The sequence below is a fragment of the Rhamphochromis sp. 'chilingali' genome (assembly GCF_963969265.1).
Source record: "Rhamphochromis sp. 'chilingali' genome assembly, chromosome: 15".
In the NCBI taxonomy this organism is placed as follows: Eukaryota; Metazoa; Chordata; class Actinopteri; order Cichliformes; family Cichlidae; genus Rhamphochromis; species Rhamphochromis sp. 'chilingali'.
The window spans coordinates 23,628,733-23,653,158 of record NC_137942.1 but is presented as its reverse complement, the minus strand read 5'-3'; the positions used below and the strand labels follow the sequence as shown (position 1 = coordinate 23,653,158).

The 24,426-nt window shown below is 42.5% G+C and overlaps 2 protein-coding genes across 2 annotated transcripts; both read right to left on the bottom strand.

The window, feature by feature from the left end:
* Positions 1 to 7,490, bottom strand: LOC308410869 (adenylosuccinate lyase-like). The gene is made up of 12 exons (XM_080904524.1): positions 7,305 to 7,490; positions 5,639 to 5,842; positions 5,507 to 5,551; positions 5,113 to 5,192; positions 4,830 to 5,001; positions 4,685 to 4,731; positions 4,483 to 4,573; positions 4,302 to 4,371; positions 4,076 to 4,223; positions 1,388 to 1,568; positions 901 to 1,077; positions 1 to 756 (listed from the first exon to the last, which is right to left on the bottom strand). The coding sequence occupies exons 1-12, from the start codon at positions 7,446 to 7,448 to the stop codon at positions 670 to 672; spliced, it is 1,446 nt and encodes a 481-aa protein (XP_080760650.1). The 5' UTR covers positions 7,449 to 7,490; the 3' UTR covers positions 1 to 669.
* A 3,698-nt stretch (positions 7,491 to 11,188) lies between these two features.
* On the bottom strand, positions 11,189 to 18,286 carry LOC308411788 (adenylosuccinate lyase-like; the record flags this gene model as incomplete). The annotated part of the gene is made up of 11 exons (XM_080905815.1): positions 17,828 to 18,286; positions 17,696 to 17,740; positions 17,322 to 17,401; positions 17,039 to 17,210; positions 16,894 to 16,940; positions 16,773 to 16,782; positions 16,557 to 16,626; positions 16,331 to 16,478; positions 11,931 to 12,111; positions 11,442 to 11,618; positions 11,189 to 11,293 (listed from the first exon to the last, which is right to left on the bottom strand). Exons 1-11 carry the CDS (start codon positions 17,990 to 17,992, stop codon positions 11,189 to 11,191), a joined length of 1,200 nt encoding a protein of 399 aa, XP_080761941.1. The 5' UTR covers positions 17,993 to 18,286.
* Between the last annotated feature and the right edge of the window lie 6,140 nt (positions 18,287 to 24,426).

The window sequence follows — 24,426 nt, the reverse complement described above, 5'->3', positions numbered from 1 at the left end:
TTTTAGCATTTATGTTTTATTTATTTCAAGCAAACAATAATACTGCGTCAATGACAAATGAAACAACCAGGCAGGTTGCAATAGCACCAGTTGCCTATCAATGTATAGTCAACAAGAACAAATTACTGTTGTGCTGATAATGTCATGTGATTCTTTTAGCAACACAAGATTTCATCAGTTGTAAATCCAGTGTGAAAATACACAGTGGTTAACTCATTAATGACCAGCAGCTGGAGTATTGTGCAGCTGATGCTTTCCACCTTCTTCTTCCCGGTAACCAAAAAAAAATAAAAAAAATAGAAAAGCACAACATACCTTCAACAGACCTTCCTGATTGGCAGAGCCATGACTAAATTTTAGCTTGAAATTAGTTTGAAATACACAACTTGAAATTTCATGTTATGGATAGCCGCCCCCCCCCCCCATTTTATTGTTTTTAAATCGGTCTCGCTTCATCTCATCTGTTATAACTTCACTCTCCACCGCGGCTGGTTGACCAACAACAGTACAAGCAAGAGCGGCCCACACGCTGGTTGTACCACACACTTTGTGCGCTGCCTCCATCTGACAACAGAGCTCGCTCCAGGCAGACAGACGGTCAGTCCCTAGAGTGGAGTGGACAGCAAACTCTGCTCGACCATAAAACCAGCTCAAGACATCACTGATGTTTTAAAGCACAAGCTCAACCTTGACGTCCATATTGGCCTTATACGGCTCCAGTAGGGGGCGTACTTCTTCAGCCAGGAACGTTTTCACCTGAAGAAGAGGAGCAGGAACAAGAAAACAAACTATCATCAAGGGGGTCAACAGACACAGCTGCAGTAATAGGGGAGCTGCAGCTTGGCTGAAAACATTCATCTGTTGTCAGACTGAACAAAAATAAGGCTGTTCATGCTGTACCTGCTGTGGAGCACGCCCAATAAAGGTCTTGGGGTCCAGCAAAGCCTCCAGCTGCCCTAGAATGGGTGCAAAGTAGGGGTCTCGTTGGATTCTGGCCAGCAGGTCATTGTCTCCACCTTCCTGTTTAACCACAGCTGCTGCCTCTTGGGAGAGAACACGGATTTTCTCGTGGCACTCCTGAAGGAGACACAGGAAAAAACAGAAACATTAAGGTGGAGCTGACTTTAACAGCCATGTTGTTAGGTCTCCATGTCAGGTCTGGTTATTGGTAATCAGCTTCTTCATTTAAATGGTCAAAACACTGGTTACTAGTCAGTAAGATGAGCTCACTTCAGTCATCTGTTTTTCTGGTTACCGCTGGCATTTTCTGCCCAGTAAACCATCTCTCCTGATCAAGCAAAAATGCATTCATCCAGTTATGTTCAAATTGTTATTGTGTCCATTCTGACTCACAGAGGAGAATTCCTCACAGGGCATTTTCTCCTACCTGTCTGTTGCCTCCTGCCTTCACTATCGCCATAATAATGTTCTCTGTGGCCATGAAGGGCAGCTCGTGGTGGATGTGTCTCTCAATGACTTTGGGGTAGACCACAAGACCCTCTGTGATGTTCTGCAGTGTGCTGAGGATGATGTCTGCTGTCAGGAAGGACTCGGGCAGGGAGATCCTCCTGCACAGGAGCAAGGCAGAGAAGAGAGGAAAGAAACCATCAGTAATCACAAGTAACAGCTTTTTACTCAACCACTGAATCCTGGGTAACAATGTGCAATGCATTGTAGGATGTGTAGTTCTTTAACCATTAACGCAATTATGTACATCGTCTTTTACTCTTGCTTTCTTTTCTTTTTCCCCCCTTTAGGTTTTCTTCCATTTTCCCTTCATGGCCACAATTCCTCTCTTAGCTGTTTGGCTTTGTTCAAGGCCTCAAACTCTCATGGATTTCCTGAAGAGTCAGTGGAAAAAATGAAGGAGAAATCCACTTTTAAAAACAGTCTCCTTAAAAAAAGTGGACAGTCACTGTGGCCCTCCACTTGGGACACCCACTCCTAAGTGCAGGGTTCATATGCATTTTTCAGGGTCCAATTCAAGCACTTTCAAGGTCCATTTTCAAGCTTTTCCAGTAGATTACCAAAAAAAATTAAATAAAATAATGCATGTTTCACTTAGCATCACCTTAGTAAGACCATGTAAAAATTAAAACAAATCATCTTAGGTCAGTGGTTCCCAAACTTTTTTTGCTAGGTCCCCTTTGTTTGACAAGAAAAATGTTCGCGACCCCCCCCCCCCCCCCTTCTCGTGCACACGCATAAACACATCCTCCAACCACACACACCCTTATTTTGCTCCATTGCGTTTTTCTTTCACACCTCAAATATTTAGTAAACAATTAAGCAAATACAAGTAATCTGCAATAAATTACAGGTAGTAAGGAAATAAACTACTAACTCTTTTGCGCTACGTGCACTCATACACGGGTATTTTTGAAAACGCAGCTGTTTTGTCCACAAGTAAACGGCGTTTGGAATCACCGAGAACAGAGATTTTTTTAAAACTCCTTTTTTGCGTTTAAGTGTGGACGAGGAATACAGAGTTCGTCACGCAATGTCAATGGTATGTGCCTTTTTTCACGTCACGCTGTGCGCCACGTTATTGTTTACATGAGATGAATAGCAGAATGGCAGATAGATTAACAGTATTTTGTCTCTGACTATCTTCAGGTTTTACAGGCTTACATATACACACACAGTTACTGTCGATCCATTTAGAAAGGCAGAGGCGTCACGGTGTGATTATTTTACGTGTCGCTGGTTTGTTTTTTTCCTGTGTAATAATATTCAACATTGCTATCAATACATTTTTCAAAAAAGCCTCTCTGTGCAAAATGGGTTTAAACACATAAACAGCTGTGGGATACTGTTTGTCTGTGATTTGGAGAGCCCAGCGTGGGAAAACATATTCAGCGATGCTTCATCTCCTGCTTTGCGTTAGTGTGGGCGCCCCCTGCTAGCAGTGTCCAAGTGTTGGGTTTTTTTTTTGGTTTTTTTTTTGCTTTTCATACCGCGCCCCCCCTGCAATGGCTCTGCGGGCCCCACACTTTGGGAAGATCTGTCTTAGGTCAACTTAAATGTCCTTTTTTTCCCCCCTTTAAAATAGAGAAAAACACACTGCATAAAAATACTGAGAAAGGAAATGGTTGTGTTATATGCATATAGTGTACAAACTCAAAAAAAAAACAAAAAAAAAAAAAACATTTCTCTTAATAATTAAGATGTGCAAATGTGAACAAATCAACTTGTAAAGATATTCATCTCCACTTGAAGAAACAAACAAAAAAAAAAGCTCAGAAAACCCCTGGAGGCCTAACAGGTTAAAGTTAATTCTCAATAAAACTAACTGTAAGTTGTTTAACTACATTGTTGTCTGTATTATTGTTAAAGTCCTAAATGATTATCTTTAAAGTGTTTGTGCTAATAACATCATGCACAGTAAGACAGTCATGGAGAACAGCACTGACTGGAACAGGCTTTGAACATAATCCCACATAGCAAAATTGGTATGGCCCGGATCAGGCCCACACAATGTACTTACACATGGCCCGAATACCACAAAGAATGACGGCCCTTTGGTGGACCAGACCTGGTTTGCCAGAGGTGGCCCACACATGGGCCAGCACAAGGCCAGTTGCATACACACTGGTGGTCCTGTGCTGGCCCATGTGTGGATTACCTCTGGCAAACCTGAGCTGGGCCACCAAAAAGGCAGTCATTCTTTGTGGTGTGTGGGCCATCCATAGGTGGTGTGCAGCCACGGGCCAGTTGTAGACACACTGCTGGCCAAGAACAGTTTCAGCTCTGGCCCCAGATATCAGCCTAATGTGTACCTTAATCAAGCCATGTAATAACAACATGTGCCAGAACATGCAAAAAAGTGCAAAAGTAACATGACGAAACTCTGTTCAGACAGTGAATGGACTGATTCTTATATAACTTGACCTGGAAAAATTTTAAAATTCAAGCATTTTTAAGGATTTCAAGCACCCGTACAAATCCTGTAATTGGGAATCATTGTTCACTACTATTTATTGTATACTTCCACACTGATGTAATATCTACTTCACAGAGGAGAACTGCATCATACCAAATTCACAGCAGTGTAAGTGTGTCTTTGTGGGCTGACCTGTTGGCGCTGTCATCCAGTGTCCTCTCCAGCCACTGGACTGAGGCAGTCTGCAGGGGGTCGGCCATCAACGCAATCAGATGTCGGGCCAAGCTACAGCAGCGTTCTGCACGCATGGGGTTCCTCTTGTAGGGCATAGCACTGGAACCTGGAAGAGGAGCAGGCAAAGCTTTAGGCTGAGGCACAGTTTAACAGGTAAAAAGTGCTTTTGAATGAGCGAACGTACCAATCTGCTCCTTCTCAAAAGGTTCCTCGATCTCTTTTAGGTTGGCCAGCAGGCGGATGTCTGTGCAGATCTATAGCAGACGACAGTATAAAGTTTAGACTCAGTTACATCAGCTTTTTGAAAATCCTGAGCTCAAGACCCAAGTTTCTTTAACCACCACTAAATGTAGACATTTCCTCACCTTGTGCACAGAAGCTCCCAAACTAGCGAGCCTGGACAGGCAGTCTATGTCCACTTTGCGACTGTACGTCTGTCCAGTCACCAGGTAGGCTCTGGATAAGAATGGAACAAATGAGTTATAGCCTGTGTTTCAAACTGTTCCTACTTGGACCATGTTATAAAAACATGTCAGTCAACATTGGAGACAGGAGTTTGATACTCACTTCTTAAAGCCAGCCATCTCTGTCACCATCTTGTCAAGCTCTACCACCTGGTGGTACAAAAGGAAAACTGACATTAAAAAGTCATCACAATACGGTGCTGTGGGACTTCAGAAAGCACCCACGTGGTTCTTATGGTTGTTTATACCTTGTCATGGTCCCCTTGAAAGAGCTGCAGGAAGCTGGCCTGGGTGCCTGTGGTCCCCTTGACTCCACGGAAACGTAGATCATCGCGGGCTCGCTCCAGGTTCCTCACATCCATCACCAAATCCTGCAGCCACAGACACGCTCGCTTCCCCACTGTGGTCAACTGGGCAGGCCTGTACAGAGAGGAGGAGAGGGGCACAGTGGGTGTGTTTGACATCAAAGTTAGACCGCTCCATCAGTCTGATGAAGGCCTATGAAAACACTGCAGCTGCAGTCGGACTCACTGGAAGTGTGTAAAGCCGAGCGTGGGGAGGTCGGCGTATTCCTCTGCAAAGTTTGCCAGCCGGTCGATGACTCTGGCCAGCTGCAGGAAAAACAAGCCTTTAATGATCAAATCAGGGTGTCAAACTTATTTTACATCGTGGGCTACAAACAGCCAGCTTTGATCTTTAGCTCCCAGAAGCAGTGAAGATGCGTAATAAATGTAACCAACATGTTGGATAGCCTGTCCTGTCATCTTTAAATATATTTTTTCATGAATTCAATGAAAATGTCCTGTTAGTTTTTTTTAAATGGACTCACTGTAAAAACAAAAAACTAGCTGACAAGCTTGTTTGATATTAATATATTCATTTGCACTGTTTTCATAGAATTTCTGGACAAACAGGTGAGTCTCACCTTAGGCAAGAGGATGTTGAAGCCATCACGCAATGCAATGAGATCCTGAAGAAGAGAAACGACAAACATGAGAAGCTTTAAAGAGTCAAAACTCATCACTGCTGGGTTTATTTATGCAATAGTCCTACTTACAGTATTGTCTCCCACATAGCATGACGTAGCTCCGAGGTGGATGATGGGAGCAGCTGTGGGGCAGCAGTGTGCAAAGGTGTGGACGTGCGCCATGACATCGTGCCTCAGCTTTCGCTCTTCTTCAGCTGCCATGGCAAAGTCAATGTCCTCTGCATGGCTCTCCATCTCTGCAATCTGAGCATCAGTGATGGGCAGACCCAGAGCCTGAGGAGGAGAACATTGAACACAGAGACATGATGACAAACAGGAATGGAGGTGGAGCTTTTTGACTCTTGATAATACAGTTTTTTACTTTTAAGATATTCATTTATTAACAGTTACAAATGGAAATATATGTTTTTATATAAATACAAGTTTTATTATAAATACACATATTTGCAGCATTGGCTCTTCTGTTGATGAAAAGGACGTTTGGGTAAAAGTCACACTGTGACTTGCATTGCTAAGCTGATAGCAAACAGCCTGCTGTTTATTAGTCAGTCTGTCAGCATGTCTTTTCTCCAGTTTTGATCATCATGTGCTGTCCTCGTGAGGAGGCACAGGCGCTCAATATGCTGATTAGACTGGACTGTATTCTGTTGGGACACCGTAGTCACGTGATTCCTACAGCACTACAGATTGGTTCCAGATAATCGAGTACCTCGCTCCAGTCAAAGGGGTCATAGGTCAGACTGGTCAAATAAAACCTCAGTAGAGAAGAGAGCACAAACACAACAGCATTTAGCCAGATTAACTGTTACTAATTTTCCCACCGGGTTATGGCTGAATTCCAGTGGAATGACGGTCCCGTCGTAATAGACGTTCCAGCTATGTGTTCCAGCCCTAAACCAAACTTATCCCTAACCATAACTAGCTGTTAAATGATGTAAAATAGTGTTTTCCAAAGCGATTTTCAGAAAATGAACGAACATGTGTAGATTGAGTCCAAACGGTTCTCATGTGCTCTCCTTTTTCCGATGCCGTCATGTAGGAACGTGTTGGGTACCAGAAAGCATATAATGTTGACGATTTGTCACCTAGCGTAAAATATTAGGCTTAGGGAGTGAGAACGTGTCTGACCACTACCGGCACACTTTTGCACCGGAGGTTTTCGGAAAGCTTTTATTTTGGTATTTCCGTTGATCCATACAATAAATTTGCATGTTAGCCTACACATTTAGATTTAATATTTAACATTTAGATTTAACATTGTGTTTTAAATATGAAAAGTTGCAAATATCATAGGTCATAGGTCAGACAGGTCAAAAAAAAAAAAAACCTCAGTAGAGAAGACACCACAAACACAACAGCATTTAGCCAGAGTAACTGTTACTAATTTTCCCACTTGAAGAGCTTTTCGTTCATCACAGGAACATTCGCTGTCGAGAGAGCAGCAGCTGTTCAAATAATTCAGAACATGTACGCATGCGTGTCGAAGCTCACGATGGCTCTGCGATGGGAAAATACAAACTGCAGATTTTCAATTATAGAATCTCATAATAATGTTGACAGATGTTCATTTAAAATATGACCTATGACTTCCAGACAAAGACACTGATTACTGTATGGTAGCAGTCTGCTCAGTCAGCACCGGGTAGCATGCGCACGACTCTTAAGACCTCCTTATAACTATGTTTAGAGCAGGAAACTTGATAAGGCTCTGTAAAGGTCGCGGACTATATCAAACCTTTTCAGCTTTGGCGAGGAAAATCCACAGCTTCCTCCAGGTGGTGAACTTCTTTTTGTCGCTGAAGTTGTAGCTCATTTCTTTGCTGGCGTATCTGGACACCAGAGGTGAGCGATACTTATTAATCTCTTCGGCTCCGGCCATGGTTGCTAGAAAAGTGAACACTGCAGGGTAGCGACAGGGTCTTCAGCTTCTTTCCCCCGCCCCGCTCTTTTTCTTCTTCCTCTGGGGTTCTTTATAGCAGTTGAACAAACTTACAGTTGCATTACTGGCCCCTAGTGGACTGCGAAAGTAACACCTACCTTATTTCGTGTAATTTGAATGCATTTTGTGCCAAGAAGTCAGCCTTTGATCTCGTAGACTTTTCTATGTGAAACGGCTCTGCTTCTTCTTTGTGCCCTCAGCACCAAGCTGTGGCATCCCTAGTGGCACTCTCACAGCTGTTTATGGTGAGTCCATGAAATGATGCCACAAGATGCTGTGGCATCTGAGGGTGATGCCACAGCTCCAGAAAGATATTCTGGCACATTATGAGAGCTTGGTCCACATTGCCAGCAAAAAGTCAAACTCGTTGAATCACTTGGCAATTATATTCACATTATTTATTCACTTTGTCCTTTTGAATTTTCTAGCTTATTATAGATTGTAGTTGAGCCAGTGGCTCCTTCACTTGTTGCTCCTGTATTTTCCTCAATGCTCAGTGTGTCAGATCTTTCGCTACTTCTCTGCCTCGTTAGGTAATAATGATACTTTTAAGGCATATTGCATATTTGCAGCTCTGGAGGTCAGGCTCACTAAATTGGAGACCCAGCTCCGCACCCTGGAAAATCCTTTCCGCACCCCTGCAGGCAAAGACAGCTTTGCTACCATTACCGCTGACCCAAGCATATAAGAATGATGAAAAATCTGTGCTTATCAGTTGCATTTATCTAATATTAAATAACTCACAAAAAATGCAATTTCATCTATTTTATTTGTCAAATTTTCAGTGTATTGTTGTATAGGGTATACACGGGGTTCCTTATTTTTTTTTCTTATTATTATTTTAATAAAATGCAACTCTGGAACTGCCGAGTGTCCCCAAAAGAAACAGATAAATCAGGACTATTTCAACAAAAATTTCAGCTTTATCATATGTGGATCTACAGCTTCCTTCAATGTGTGAATTTCTTCCTGCTGGCCTATTGTAGTGTCTTGAGCTTTTTTTAATACGTATAATATTCAAGAAAAATTTGAAACAACTACCTTCTGTTGTTGTTATTTTGGAAAATAAAATTTGTTGTTTGTTGTTTGAAAAACTATTTATATTCAATTTTCAATTCAATTCAATTTTATTTATATACGGCCAAATCACAACAGCAGTCACCTCAAGGTGCTTTATAATGTAAGGTAGAGCCTACAATAATACATACAGAGAAAAACCCAACAATCATATGACCCCCCTATGAGCAAGCACTTTGGCGACAGTGGGAAGGAAAAACTCCCTTTTAACAGGAAGAAACGTGCAGCAGAACCAGGCTCAGGGAGGGGCGGCCATCCTCTGCGACCGGTTGGGGTGAGAGAAGGAAGACAGGATGAAGACATGCTGTGGAAGAGAAAAAGATTAACCCTCTCGAGGCAGACGTTGCTGATTTGCAACAGTTAAAAACTAACAACCTGATTACCCCACATACATATTTTATGAGATTTTTTTACTCAGAAGTACCACTGCAGGACTTGGTTGTGCATTAGCAACAAAAAGTTTCCCACTTGCTCACCAGATGGCAGTGTTATCCCACTTCCAACACGTCTGCTTCCTTGGGTTCACTGACACTGATTTTCTTGGCGTCAATTTCATGTAAGTATCACTATCAACCTCCATTAATTTGAAACCAAAACTGCATCAGAAGAATCATGAGTGTATATAGATACAGTAAATGCCAATTAGTGGATTTTATCTCTTCTTGATTTTTCCCCTGGGGCAGCTTTATTTCAACGTAGCAGATTTGCAATGTGTGGCCAGATAGGTACCACTGGATGCCACATGCTTTATCTAATAGTTTGCCTATATTTTGAGCAACAGTTCATACTAGGGTTATTTTCATATCACCAATGTTTACATATTACTTTGAGGTGTCACTGAGGGTATATCCTTTGGAAAATTAAATAATTTAGAGTGAAGTTACAAACAATCTGAGGCAGATTTGATCAAAAACAATGGCACAATATGATGTTCATTTTACTGTGCAGTAATGAAAACTGATGTAGCCTAATTCCATGGCACATATATTACTACAGATCAATGTGTTAAGGCATTTTTTGGCAAACTATCTTACAGAATACTCTATTTGCAGGATTTGCAGTGTGTTATGGCAGGCAGACGAAAATTTTACTCAGTGAGGGAAGCCATTGAGTTGATTTGCCTTCCTGATGGGGCTTTATCTGACACAGAATCCATTTCAGATGATAAAATTGCTGATCCAGATTTTGAGGATACTCCTGAAGCATACGAGTCTGACTCCAGCCTTGATGATGATGAGCCACTGGCAGCAATAGCAAAAGCTAATCCCAACCACCTTGATGTTGAAATTCATACATGCAGACAGTGACACTGAGGTCCCAGATGACAATGCACCTCAGCAAGGCTCAGCTCCTGTCAACAAGGAGCGGAACCAGGCAGAGGAAACCCGCAGCAGCTGACATAGACTCTTCATTCCGAGGACCTGCATTCTCACCTCCACCAGACGAAATACCAAGTCCAAAGTGATCAGTTCATGGACAAATCCGTGTTTGAACATATTTCTCACCAATCTAACCTGTATGCAGCTATGAAGAATGGCCCAGAACTGAAGAGAAGAGAACCACTCCATTGATGAGCTGATGATCCCCTTCAAAGGAAAGATTGGAATGAAACAGTATATCAAGAAAAAGCCGCAAAAATGGGGAATCAAGGTCTTTACTTGTGCAGGTGTCACTGGACTAGTCTATGACTTTGAAGTATACACTGGAAAAGGGACTGTGACCAATGAGCGTGGACTTGGTGTTGCCGGAGAAGTTGTGCTTCGTCTCGTGTCAGAAGTTCCAAAAGGTCTAAACTACAAGTGCTTCTTTGACAACTGGTTCACTTCCCCTGAACTCGTTGTGGAACTGAAGAAAATGGGAATTCTAACAGCTTCTACCATCAATCGTAACCGTCTCCGTGGATGTACCCTCAAAAGTGACAAGGAACTCTCAAAGGATGTGCGTGGTGCGTATGAAGTGAAATATGAAAAGACAAGTGGGAAGTCCATCGTGAAGTGGTATGATAACAAGGCAGTTTTACTGGCATCATCCTTCATTGGCCCTGAACCTGTTGAGAGATGCAGAAGGTGGTCGAAAGAGAAGAAGGAATATGTGGAAGTGGACAGACCCCACATTGTCAAGGTGTACAACCACAATATGGGAGGAGTAGACTTAGCAGACATGTTTGCAGCTCTCTATCACATTGACATCCGCCCAAGTTGTTGGTACCTGCGCATCTTGTACTACTTGATTGACCTATCATTGGTCAATGGCTGGCTCCTCTATCGCCGTCATCTCACCCAGAAGCAGGAGAAGAAGTATATGCCACTTCTTGACTTCCGTGTTCAAGTTGCAGATGCCCTCATGAAGGTTAGCATAGCATTTTTTTTTCACCCAGCCAAAAGCATTATATATGTTCAAAGCACCATATCAGCCTCATGTTACACAGAGGCTGTCAATTCAGCGCTGTAAAGTGGCCAATCATAATGAATCAGTTCATTATAAGTTGTAGATTCAAGCCGCTCTTCATATTTTTGGCCACCAGATGTCACCAAACAACAGTGTGTGAAAAGCTTTGAGTAATGAACAGTTTTTCAATATAACCTTCAATACTTCAGATAGCTTCATTTGCCCGTCACTGTTGAAACCACAAGGTCAACCTTGACGTTCATATTAGACTTGTATGGCTCCAGTAGGGGGCGTACTTCTTCAGCCAGGAACTTTGACACCTGAAGAAGAGGAGCAGGAACAAGAAAAAAAACCTATCATCAAGGGGGGCAGCAGCAGACACAGCTGCAGTAATAGGGGAGCTGTGGCTTAGATGAAAACATTCATCTGTTGTCAGACTGAACAAAAATAAGGCTGTTCATGCTGTACCTGTTGTGGAGCACGCCCAATAAAGGTCTTGGGGTCCAGCAAAGCATCCAGCTGCCCTAGAATGGGTGCAAAGTAGGGGTCTCGCTGGATTCTGGCCAGCAGGTCATTGTCTCCACCTTCCAGTTTGACCACAGCTGCTGCCTCTTGGGAGAGAACACGGATTTTCTCGTGGCACTCCTGAAGGAGACACAGGAAAAAGCAGAAACATTAAGGTGGAGCTGACTTTAACAGCCATGTTGTTAGGTCTCCATGTCAGGTCTGGTTATTGGTAATCAGCTTCTTCATTTAAATGGTCAAAACACTGGTTACTAGTCAGTAAGATGAGCTCACTTCAGTCATCTGTTTTTCTGGTTACCACTGGCATTTTCTGCCCAGTAAACCATCTCTCCTGATTAAGCAAAAATGCATTCATCCAGTTATGTTCAAAACTTTTATTATTGTGTCCATTCTGACTCAGAGGAGAATTCCTCACAGGGCATTTTCTCCTACCTGTCTGTTGCCTCCTGCCTTCACTATCGCCATGATAATGTTCTCTGTGGCCATGAAGGGCAGCTCGTGGCGGATGTGTCTCTTGATGACTTTGGGGTAGACCACAAGACCCTCTGTGATGTTCTGCAGTGTGCTGAGGATGATGTCTGCTGTCAGGAAGGACTCGGGCAGGGAGATCCTCCTGCACAGGAGCAAGGCAGAGAAGAGAGGAAAGAAACCATCAGTAATCACAAGTAACAGCTTTTTACTCAACCACTGAATCCTGGGTAACAATGTGCAATGCATTGTAGGATGTGTAGTTCTTTAACCATTAACGCAATTATGTACATCGTCTTTTACTCTTGCTTTCTTTTCTTTTTTCCCCCCTTTAGGTTTTCTTCCATTTTCCCTTTATGGCCACAATTCCGCTCATAGCTGTTTGGCTTTGTTCAAGGCCTCAAACTCTCATGGATTTCCTGAAGTGTCAGTGGGAAAAATGAAGGAGAAATCCACTTAAAAAAAAGTGGGCAGTCACTGTGGCACTCCACTTGGGCTACTCACTCCTAATTGCAGGGTTCATATGCATTTTTCAGGGTCAAATTCAAGCATTTTTTAAGCACTTTCTAGGTCCATTTTCAAGCATTTCCAGTACATTACCAAAATAAAATTCAATGACGCATGTTTCACTTAACATCACCTTAGGAAGATCATGTAAAAATTAAAATAAATCATCTTAGGTCAAATTAAATGTCTTTTGTTCCCCTTTTGTTAAAAACAGAAAAATGCACCACACAAAAATACTGAAAAAGGAAATGGTCGTCTTAAATGCATACAGTGTACAAACTCAAAAAAAACAAAAACACATTTCTCTTAGAAATTAAGATGTGCAAATGTGAACAAATCAACTTGTTAGAGATATTCATTTCCACTTTAAGAAAAAAAAAAAAAAACAACAACAACAACAACAACCCCACCAAACAAAAAAACTGCACCAAACATCACAATAATACACAGCAAGGCCAAATTAATAAGTCTTCTCATCAGATATTGACATTTGTCCTACGCTACACAAAAAAAAAAAAAACATCTGTCTCCTATTTTAACTAGTTAAGCACTCACGCCCCCAAAAACGAGGGCAAAAGGGAGGAGATCGCGTTTAATCGGTTAACACGAGGAGGGATAAGACAATATAAATGCTGACATGAGTAGTGTCCACAGAAACTCGAATTTCAGACCATTTTCTAAAACCACCAAACAAAGCGAAGACACCAAACAGTTAAAAGAGCAGTTACCTCACCATGAATCTGTGGACAGGTAATATCCATATTGATATATGATTTTCTGGAGTTGAATGTGAACCAAAGCATATTTTCAAAGGTGTTAAATGCTTTAAAATACTTTAATTAGGTGTGAGATATAAAAAAAAAATCATTTTTTTTCTATGTTTGAGTCACAGTAACTTATAACATAGTATCATCTGCAGTAATATTTACACCTCTGATGACATCTCACAAGTGTTAGCTTTATTTTGATAGCAAGATTGCATACACAGTTTGTAACTGTGGAGAAATACTCCATTTATTTTAGTCATTAAATTTTCAAGCAGAAAGCTCAGAAAACCCCTGGAGGCCTAACAGGTTAAAGTGAATTCCCAATAAAACTAACTGTAAATTGTTTAACTACACTGTTGTCTGTATTATTGTTAAAGTCCTAAATGATTATCTTTAAAGTGTTTGTGCTAATAACATCATGCACAGTAAGACAGTCATGGAGAACAGCACTGACTGGGAGACGCTTTGAACATAATGAATTGTTCATCTCCCTTTAATACAGACCATCCTAAAGTGTGGGGCGCGGTATGAAAAGGGGGGGAACCAAACAAACAAAAAAAAAAAACCGCTAGGACACTGCTAGCACGGGGCGCCTACAGAAATACAAAGCAGGAGATGAAGCATAGCTGAATATGTTTCCATTCAGCTATGGAATGGAAACATATTCATTCTAGTCTTTTGGCTTCATTCTAAGCCAAAGACTAGAAAATATGGTGAAGCATATCTTCCCTTTGGCTTCACCTGCACAAGTGCCAAGGTAGGTCTCCCCTGCAGAATTGGCTTTCCCTTTGTCGGGAGCAGCGCTGGGCTGTTCAAATCACGGACAAACAGTATCCCACATTCTTGATTTTTAATTCACAAACACTTGTTGTAATGACTAACTACTCCTGATATTTTGGAGATGTTATCTCTTTATACAGTAAAGTTAGTGTGGGATACAAATAATATCAGGCTGATCCTGCCACAATTTGTTCCCCCGGTTCAAATCACAGACAAACAGGATCCCACAGCTGTTTATGTGTTTAAACCCATTTTGCACAGAGAGCCATTTTTTGAAAAATGTATTGATAGCAATGTTGAATATTTCTGTGAAGGTTCTCAGTCATCCAGGTCATCGTAGTCAAAGGAGCTTGCAAAGAAAAGCGTCTGGACTTCTTTAAGTTACTTGAAGACATTTCACCTCTCATCCGAGAAGCTTCTTCAGTTCTAAGGTCAAATGGTGGAGAGTCCCAGATATAAACCTAGTGGGAGTATCCCCCCACAGAGGGACAAAAGGACCCCCTGATGATCCTCTAATCGCCTGAGCCAAGGTGTGAAACTGGGTGTGGGTCCCAATCAGCCAGGGTTTCGGGTGAGTTCGGGTGAAACCTGGCCCCACCTTATCATGCGAATTCCTGGGATCAGATGGCCCAGGATGTGAGTGGGCGTTAAGGCGTCTGGGAAGGGAACTCAAAACTGGATTATAGATGGCAGAGAGTTGGTGTCGTAAACCACCACCTCTGTTCAAAGATGGTCGCTCACAGTGGACATAGATGGCTTCTTTCACTCCTCTTTCAAATCATCTGTCCTCTCTGTCCAAAATGTGAACATTGGCATCCTCGAAAGAGTGTCCTTTATCCTTAAGCTGCAGATGGACTGCTGAGTCTTGTCCTGTGGAGGTGGCTCTTCTGTGTTGTGCCATGCGCTTGTGAAATGTTGAATATTATTACACAAGAAAATAATATTTCCTGTGTAATATTATTACACTGTGTAATATTATTACACAGGAAAAACAAACAAACAAAAAAACAAACCAGCTACACGTAAAATAATCACACCGTGACGCCTCTGCCTTTCTAAATGGATCGACAGTAACTGTGTGTGTATATGTAAGCCTGTAAAACCTGAAGATAGTCAGAGACAAAATACTGTTAATCTATCTGCCATTCTGCTATTCATCTCATGTAAACAATAACGTGGCGCACAGCGTGACGTGAAAAAAGGCACATACCATTGACATTGCGTGACGAACTCTGTATTCCTCGTCCACACTTAAACGCAAAAAAGGAGTTTTAAAAAAATCTCCGTTCTCGGTGATTCCAAACGCCGTTTACTTGTGGACAAAACAGCTGCATTTTCAAAAATACCCGTGTATGAGTGCACGTAGCGCAAAAGAGTTAGTAGTTTATTTCCTTACTACCTGTAATTTATTGCAGATTACTTGTATTTGCTTAACTGTTTACTAAATGTTTGAGGTGTGAAATAAAGTGCACTGGAGCAAAATATGGGTGTGTGTGGTTGGAGGATGAGTGCGTGCGGGGGAGGGGCACGAACATTTTTCTTGTAAAACAAAGGGGAGCCTAGCAAAAAAAAGTCTGGGAACCACTGCTTTAATAAACAGGCAGCCTTAAAGTATGAAATATTCATATATTAACACATATTTGTTTGTTGTCTCAGTGGCTGATAGTGCCATAACTACCTACTGTAATAGCGCTGCCATACTGCATTACACTCAGTGCATTTCAATTATTTCTCCAGAAAATTTGATAGCCAGCAAAATAATAATAGTTTTAAAAATTAGCATGCGTCATGTATACATTCTCGAAAATTATTTACTAGGACTCTCCTGTCATGTGTCTCAAGAGCGCAAACTCCGCCATTGTCGTTTTCCATCAAACGATCATTAAAACACCAACATGTTAGTGCACTCATCCCTGACTGTGCGGGGCGGAGTCAGACATTAGAAACGGACTGACATGCAGAGGTGCACGGCAGCCCGGGCGGAGAAATGTTGCTTTTACACTTTGCAACTCATTTAATTTCTCTATCTGATAAGAAAACTATTCAGAGTTATTTGTGGTGAGTGAAATACAGTTTCAAGAACGTTTAAGCTCCACATCTGAAGTTCAAGCACTTTTCAAACCTTGAAAAGACAATATTAAAATTCAAGCATTTTTAAGGATTTCAAGCACCTGTACAAACCCTGTAATTGGGAATCATTGTTCACTACTATTTATTGTACGCTTCCACACTGATGTGATATCTACTTCACAGAGGAGAACTGCATCATACCAAATTCACAGCAGTGTAAGTGTGTCTGTGTTGGCTGACCTGTTGGCGCTGTCATCCAGTGTCCTCTCCAGCCACTGGACTGAGGCAGTCTGCAGGGGATCGGCCATCAACGCAATCAGATGTCGGGCCAAGCTACAGCAGCGTTCTGCATGCATGGGGTTCCTCTTGTAGGGCATAGCACTGGAACCTGGAAGAGGAGCGGGCAAAGCTTTAGGCTGAGGCACAGTTTAACAGGCGAAAAGTGCTTTTGAATGAGCGAACGTACCAATCTGCTCCTTCTCAAAAGGTTCCTCGATCTCTTTTAGGTTGGCCAGCAGGTGGATGTCTGTGCAGATCTACAGCAGATAACAGCATAAAGTGTACACTCTGTTAGATCAGCTTTTTGAAGCTCAAGACCCAGGTTTCTTTAACCACCACTACATAGAGATATTTCCTCACCTTGTGCACAGAAACTCCCAAACCAGCGAGCGTGCCCAGTCACCAGGTAGGCTCTGGATAAGAATGGAACAAATTAGTTATAGCCAGTGTTTCAAACTGTTCCTGCTTGGACCATGTTATAAAAACATGTCAGTCAACATTGGAGACAGGAGTTTGATACTCACCTCTTAAAGCCAGCCATCTCTGTCACCATCTTGTCAAGCTCTACCACCTGGTGGCACAAAAGGAAAACTGACATTAAAAAGTCATCACAATACGGTGCTGTGGGACTTCAGAAATCACCCACATGGTTCTTATGGTTGTTTATACCTTGTCATGGTCCCCTTGAAAGAGCTGCAGGAAGCTGGCCTGGGTGCCTGTGGTCCCCTTGACTCCACGGGAACGAAGATCATCGCGGGCTCGCTCCAGGTTCCTCACATCCATCACCAAATCCTGCAGCCACAGACACGCTCGCTTCCCCACTGTGGTCAACTGGGCAGGCCTGTACAGAGAGGAGGAGAGGGGCACAGTGGGTGTGTTTGACATCAAAGTTAGACAGCTCCATCAGTCTGATGAAGGCCTATGAAAACACTGCAGCTGCAGTCGGACTCACTGGAAGTGTGTAAAGCCGAGCGTGGGGAGGTTGGCATATTCCTCTGCAAAGTTTGCCAGCCGGTCGATGACTCTGGCCAGCTGCAGGAAAAACAAGCCTTTAATGATCAAATCAGGGTGTCAAACTTATTTTACATCGTGGGCTACAAACAGCCAACTTTGATCTTTAGCTCCCAGAAGCAGTGAAGATGCGTAATAAATGTGACCAATATGTTGGATAGCCTGTCCTGTCATCTTTCAATATAATTTTTCATGTATTCAATGAAAATGTCCTGTTAGTTTTTTTTTAATGGACTCACTGTAAAAACAAAAAATAAGCTTGATATTAATTTGCACTGTTTTCATAGAATTTCTGGACAAACAGGTGAGTCTCACCTTAGGCAAGAGGATGTTGAAGCCATCACGCAATGCAATGAGATCCTGAAGAACAGAAACGACAAACATGAGAAGCTTTAAAGAGTCAAAACTCATCACTGCTGGGTTTATTTATGCAATAGTCATACTTACAGTATTGTCTCCCACATAGCATGACGTAGCTCCGAGGTGGATGATGGGAGCAGCTGTGGGGCAGCAGTGTGCAAAGGTGTGGACGTGCGCCATGACATCGTGCCTCAGCTTTCGCTCTTCTTCAGCCGCCACGGCAAAGTCAATGTCCTCTGCATGGCTCTCCATCTCTGCAATCTGAGCATCAGTGATGGGCAGACCCAGAGCCTGAGGAGGAGAACATTGAACACAGAGACATGATGACAAACAGGAAGAGTTCCTACAAGCAACTCGTAAAGTTTAGAGCTGGCAAAACAAAAGTGCTTGTAGTTACAGAATGAATTCTGAACCATTTCCTGCAGGGTTTCATTCATTTTCAGAGTTTACTTATAAGCTTTTTATGTGGAGCTTTTTGACTCTTGATAATACAGTTCTTTACTTTTAAGATATTTATCAACAGTTACAAATGCAAATACGTTTTTATGTAAATACATGTTTTATTATAAATACACATATTTGCAGTATTGGCTCTTCTGTTGATGGAAAGGATGTTTGGGTAAAAGTCACAGTGACTTGCATTGCTAAGCTGATAAAAAACAGCCTGCTGTTTATTAGTCATTAGTCAGCCTGTCAGCCTGTCTTTTCTCCAGTTTTGATCATCATGTGCTGTCCTCGTGAGGAGGCACGTGATTCCTACAGCAGTACAGAAAGGTTCCAGATAATCAAGTACCTCTCTCCAGTCAAAGGAGTCATAGGTCAGACTGGTCAAATAAAACCTCAGTAGAGAAGAGAGCACAAACACAACAGCATTTAGCCACAGTTACTGTTAATAATTTTCCCACTTGAAGAGCTTTTCGTTCACAGTAACATTCGCTGTCGAGAGAGCAGCAGCTGTTCCAATGACTCAGAACATGTACGCATGCGTGTCGAAGCTCACGTGGCTCTGCGATGGAAAATACAAACTGCAGAGTTTCAATTTTAGAATCTCGTAATAATGTTGACGGGTATTTTTGAAAACGAGATTTTCCGTTTTAAAAAGTAATCCCGTCCACACGTAAACCCAAAAATGAAGGGAAACGCTGCTAGGAACATGCCAAAGCAACAGTTGGCGATAGAAATGTTGGCCAATCAGAAGTCTAGAAGCCTCGGCGGGAAATAGTAAACAAAGATGGGGCATAGAAGCAGAACCGAGTCCTGTGTGTGGAGGGACAGTAACTGTGTGTGTATATATGTAAGCATTTAAACACTGCAGAGAGTACAATTAACAGTATTGTAGAAATTCATTTCACCGAAAATAACGTGGCGCACAGTGTGACGTCAAAAATGGCGCACACCTTTTTCTCAGTTTTCCTCATCCACACATAAATACAAAAACTGAGTTTTCGAAAATATCCACCCTGGCAGGCGTTTTTAAAAATCTCAGTTTTCAGTGACTGAAAACGCTGTTTACGTGTGGACAAAAGGTGCAAACGCATAGAAAAATCTCAGTTTTCAAAAATACCTGTGTGGGCGTGTCCCACTACCTCTTCTGCCTGAGGTGCCACCTTTTCCCTTTTGTGCAGCTGACTCTCGTCAGTAATTAAAGAGATTTAAGCCCAGGGAAAGGTGAGCTCTGCCCAGAGTGCCATGTGAGTGGTTACAGCTAGTGAGCTGTGTGCGTGGTGTTTGCAGCTAGTGAACTGTGTGCGTGTGTGCTGTTTGCAGCTAGTGAGCTGCTCTCTTTTTGACTTACATTTTGTTACTTCCCCCTCACTGCCTAGACCCCTCAGGGGAACGTAACAGTGTGGACGTAGCCAAATGTTCATTTAAAATATGACCTATGACTTCCAGACAAAGACACTGATTACTGTACGGTAGCAGTCTGCTCAGTCAGCACCGCGTAGCATCCACACGACTTGTAAGACCTCCTTATAACTATGTTTAGAGCAGGAAACTTGATAAAGGTCGCGGACTTCTTTTATAAGCTTGTATCAGCAGATCATTATATCAAACTTTCTCAGCTTTTGCGAGAAAAATCCAGCTTCCTCCAGGTGGTGAACTTTTTCTCGCTGAAGTTGTAGCTCATTTCTTTGCTGGCGTATCTGGACACCAGAGGTGAGCGATACCTATTCATCTCTTCGGCTCCAGCCATGGTTGCTAGAAAAGTGAACACTGTGCGGCTACAGGCCGGGTAGCGACTAGTGATGGGATTTCCGGCTCTTTTTAGAGAACCGGCTCTTCAGGAGTGTGTGTGTGTGTGATTTACATTACTGTGCTTGAGAGCCACCATTTACCGGAACCAAATTCCCTGTATGTGTCTGCACATATACTTGGTCAATAAACACGATTCTGATTCTGATTCTGATTCAGGTTGTTTTGTTGCTTTAAGTAATTTATTACCGTATTTTCACGACCATAAGGCGCACTTAAAAGTCTTAGATTTTCTTCAAAAAGTGCGGCGCGCCCTATAGCGCGGTGCGCCCTATGTGTTGTAAGGAGGACGTAGTAGAGAACACCATGAGAACGTTAAAGGGTGAAGTGTGGGCGTTGATCGTATATACCGGGACAATCGCACATACCTGTATAAAAGAACAGGTATGTGCATTATGCAGGACATCGTTGTTTTAACAACCCTGAAAATGGCAAAGAGACACGCTTACGAAGCACAGTTTAAACTGAAGGCCATCAGCTACGCGGAGGAACATGGAAATCGAGCAGCGGTGAGAGAATTTAAGATTAACGAATCGATGGTTCGCAAATGGAGGAAGCTGGAAAACAAGCTCCGGCAGGTCAAGAAAACGCAGCTGAGTTTCCGCGGACATAAGGCGAGGTGGCCCGAGTTGGAGGAAAGACTCGAGCGGTGAATCATCGAGCAAAGAGCGAGCGGGAGAAGCGTTTCGACGGTCACCATTCGGCTAAAAGCAGTTTCACTAGCTGAAGAGATGAACATTGAACATTTCCAAGGAGGTCCGTCTTGGTGCTTTCGTTTTATGAAACGGTGCCATTTTTCCATCCGGACCAGGACTACGGTAGCGCAGCAACTTCCAGCGGATTATAAGGAAAAGCTGGCCATCTTCCGCTCCTACTGCAGCAAACACATCGGCGACAAAAACATCCAGCCCAGCCACATCACAAACATGGACGAGGTCCCGCTCACTTTTGACATCCCGGTGAGTCACACTGTGGAGAAGAAGGGGACCAGCACGGTAGCGATACGCACAACGGGGTATGAAAAGTCTTCTTTTACTGTTGTGCTTGGCTGCCATGCTAATGGACAGAAACTGCCGCCTATGGTGATTTTTAAGCGAAAGACTTTGCCTAAAGAGAAGTTTCCAGCAGAAATCATCATTAAGGCAAATGAAAAGGGCTGGATGGATGAGGAAATGATGAAAGAGTGGCTGAGGGAGGTGTATGTAAGGAGACCAGGTGGTTTTTTCCACGCAGTTTCACTAAGAGTGGAAGGCAGCGCCGGGCGAGTTACGCCACAATTTGCCAATGGATTGTAGATGCTTGGGCTAACATGTCTGCTGGCACTGTTGTTCGAGCTTTCGCAAAAGCCGGCATCGTTTCCGAGGAGCCGCACGGCACGGAAAGTGACTCTGACAGTGAAGACAGTGAACCTGGCATGTTTGATGGAGATTTAGCGCAGCTGTTCAATTCAGACACAGAGGATGAGGACTTCGATGGGTTTGATTGATGATAAAAATGTGAGTACCAAACTTTGTTTTGCTCCTGCTTTATTTTTAAATACGCACACTTGTATGCTTGTGTGTTGTTGATGATGACGATTATTGGTAATAAAAATGTGAGTACCAAACTCAGTTTTGCTCCTGCTTTATTTTTAAATATGCACACTTGTATGCTTGTGTGTTGTTGATGATGACGATTACCGGCAATAGAAATGTGAGTAAGGTACCGAATTCAGGTTTGCTCCCGCTTTATTTTTAAATACGCATACGGTACTTGTATGCGCCCTATGGTCCAGTGCGCCTTATGTGTGTGTTAAATACAGTAATGGCACACATAACTGAGACTGCGCCTTTTAGCACAGTGCGCCTTATGGTCGTGAAAATACGGTATTAACAACAATATAAAATCATGCACACAATGAACTACTAATATAAAAAATGTCTTTTTTATTTATAAATGTTTATCATATAAGTATTCTTGTATTTATTCACAGCACACAAAATGTAAAGAAAGTAAATAAATTATAAGTACAAAAACCAACTATTTACAATTCAACTTTTTTCCTTTTAAATTTTCAGCTTTTTCCCTTTTAAACCAATTCAAAACAAAAGAACACAAAACACTACACAACACAATAAAATATCAATTAAAATATGCAAAACAAAAATAAAAAATGAACAACCAGATCTTTAATTGACGGAAAGGTTGGCATTCAGGAATATCAAGTGCCTTAGCTTTGAGGAGCTGATCCGGTTTCTTCTGTCATTCATTATCTGTCCTGTTTTGGAGAAGATTCTCTCTGAGGGGACTGATGTTGCTACAATGCAAAGTCTCTGTGTCATCACCTGGGTAAGACGTGGATAAGTATAAGCCTTTGTCTCCCACCAGCTCAGTGGATCTGCACTTCTCTGGCAAAGGGGCTCATCAATGTAGGATCTCACTTCCAGTATTACATCTGCTGAGGGATTCCTTCTGGTAGTGTCTCTACTTGCTCGTTCTTCAAAGAACCTCCAAACAGCTTGTTCATCCTCTTCTCCCTCTTGGTTCCCTGGCAGTGGAGTTGGTTGGCTGGATCTTGCTGCTGCAGTTATTCTCTGAAGAGCTTCATCCACCGCTCTGTTGTCATTAAAGACCAGCTTCTTGGATCAAGAATGGTGGTTTCAGAGAGAACAGCATTATATTCCATTCTGTGGAATTTTCTGTCCATGGATGCACAGAGAGCATCCACCAACTCTTTCACTTTTCCAGTAGTTACTCTGGTTTGGTGTTCAGCTGTCACTCTCTGCAGACCCTTGCACAGGATTAACATTTTGGAGGCTGTGACATGGCTGAAAAAAAGAGTACATAACAAGTTTCAAAATTATGCTGTATTTAAAATTCAGCAGTATATTATTATTATTTATGATCATGTCTAATCTACTTTTCATACCAGCAATGCAACCAGCAATGCAACTAACTACTACTACTACTACTACTACTACTAATAATAATAATAATACAATAACATTTGCACACTCACCTGTCTGCACTGATCTCCATGGTGACCTGCTCAAATGGCTCCAAAACACTGCATGCCTCCTGTAGTACCTCCCATTCCTCATGGCTCAGAGGGTCGACCGGTCCATTGATAACTGCCAGGGTAGAGATGACTGCATCCTTGGACTCCAGAATCCGTTTTAGCATATGAAAGGTTGAGTTCCACCTTGTGATACATTCTTGTTAGAGCTTTAGCTCAGGCATGCCCATCTGTTGTTGGGTAGATTTGAGCTTGTGTGTGGCTGTTGTGCTCCTGTGGAAAAATTCCACTATTGCCTTCACTTTGTCCACAGCTGGCTTCATCACCTTCAAAGCATCTCTCACAACAAGGTTAATTGTGTGCGCAAGACATGGGTGGTGGGTCCATTTCAGGATTTTAATTGCTTTTGTTATGTTAGCTGCATTGTCAGTAACACAGCAAACCACTTTCTTTTCCACATCCCACTCTTTTGCCACTTTGAGCAGCTCTTCTGCTAAGTTCTCAGAAGTGTGTCTGTCACTGAACTCAAAACAATCCAGAAGACAGGATACCATTTTATAATTTTCAATAAAGTGACATGTAACTAACAAGAAGGATGTGGTGGTTTGGGATGTCCAGCTGTCAGTTGTTAGACACACTGCTGTGGCTTTTTTAACCCTCTCTGGAAGTGATGCACGTTCTCTTTCATATATGCCTGGGATGATTTTTTTTTTTTTTTTTGGGGAGAGAGCCTTCCTGCTTGGAATTACATACGTCGGATTCAGTGCATGTATAAAAGTCCTGAATCCCTTATCATCCACAACAGAAAATGGTTGGAAATCAAGTGCTATAATTTTTGCCAGTTCTTCATCAATTGTGTTCTGTCTTGCTGGGGTCTCTGACTTCTGCAAAAACTGTCTCATTGAACTCTGGCTTGGTTTAGGTGGTATACTGCATGACGCTTCAGTTACTGCAGCAGAAGAAGGAGCAGCAACAGTTGCAGTAGACACACTAGCACCTTCATTTATATCGCCCTCAACTGACTGTGGGTTTTTTTCCCCATTGCACTGATGGGTGGACAGTTCTCAGGTGCCTATGCATATTGTTTGTGGAGCCAGCTCTATATGAAATTATTTTCTTGCAGACTCTACACTCTGCCTTTGTACTGTCAATAAAATTGAAGTGGTTCCAGATTTTGCTTGTTTTCTTGGTTGCTTCACTCATTTTCTTTACTGTACCTTTCCAAATTGACTAGGTTGTCTCTTGTTGTTGCTCTCTTTCTCTCTCTCCCTCCTGCTCTGTTCGTGTTCTACTGCTACTGTGAGTGTAACTACCGCCCCTCCCCCCTCTGCTCAGCGCAAACACAAGGCTCACGTGGCGTGAAGCGAAAAAGGTTAGTGAGAGGGCAAGAGAAAGAATACAAACCCCCACGGCTCCCAATAAGGAGCCGGCTCCCGTC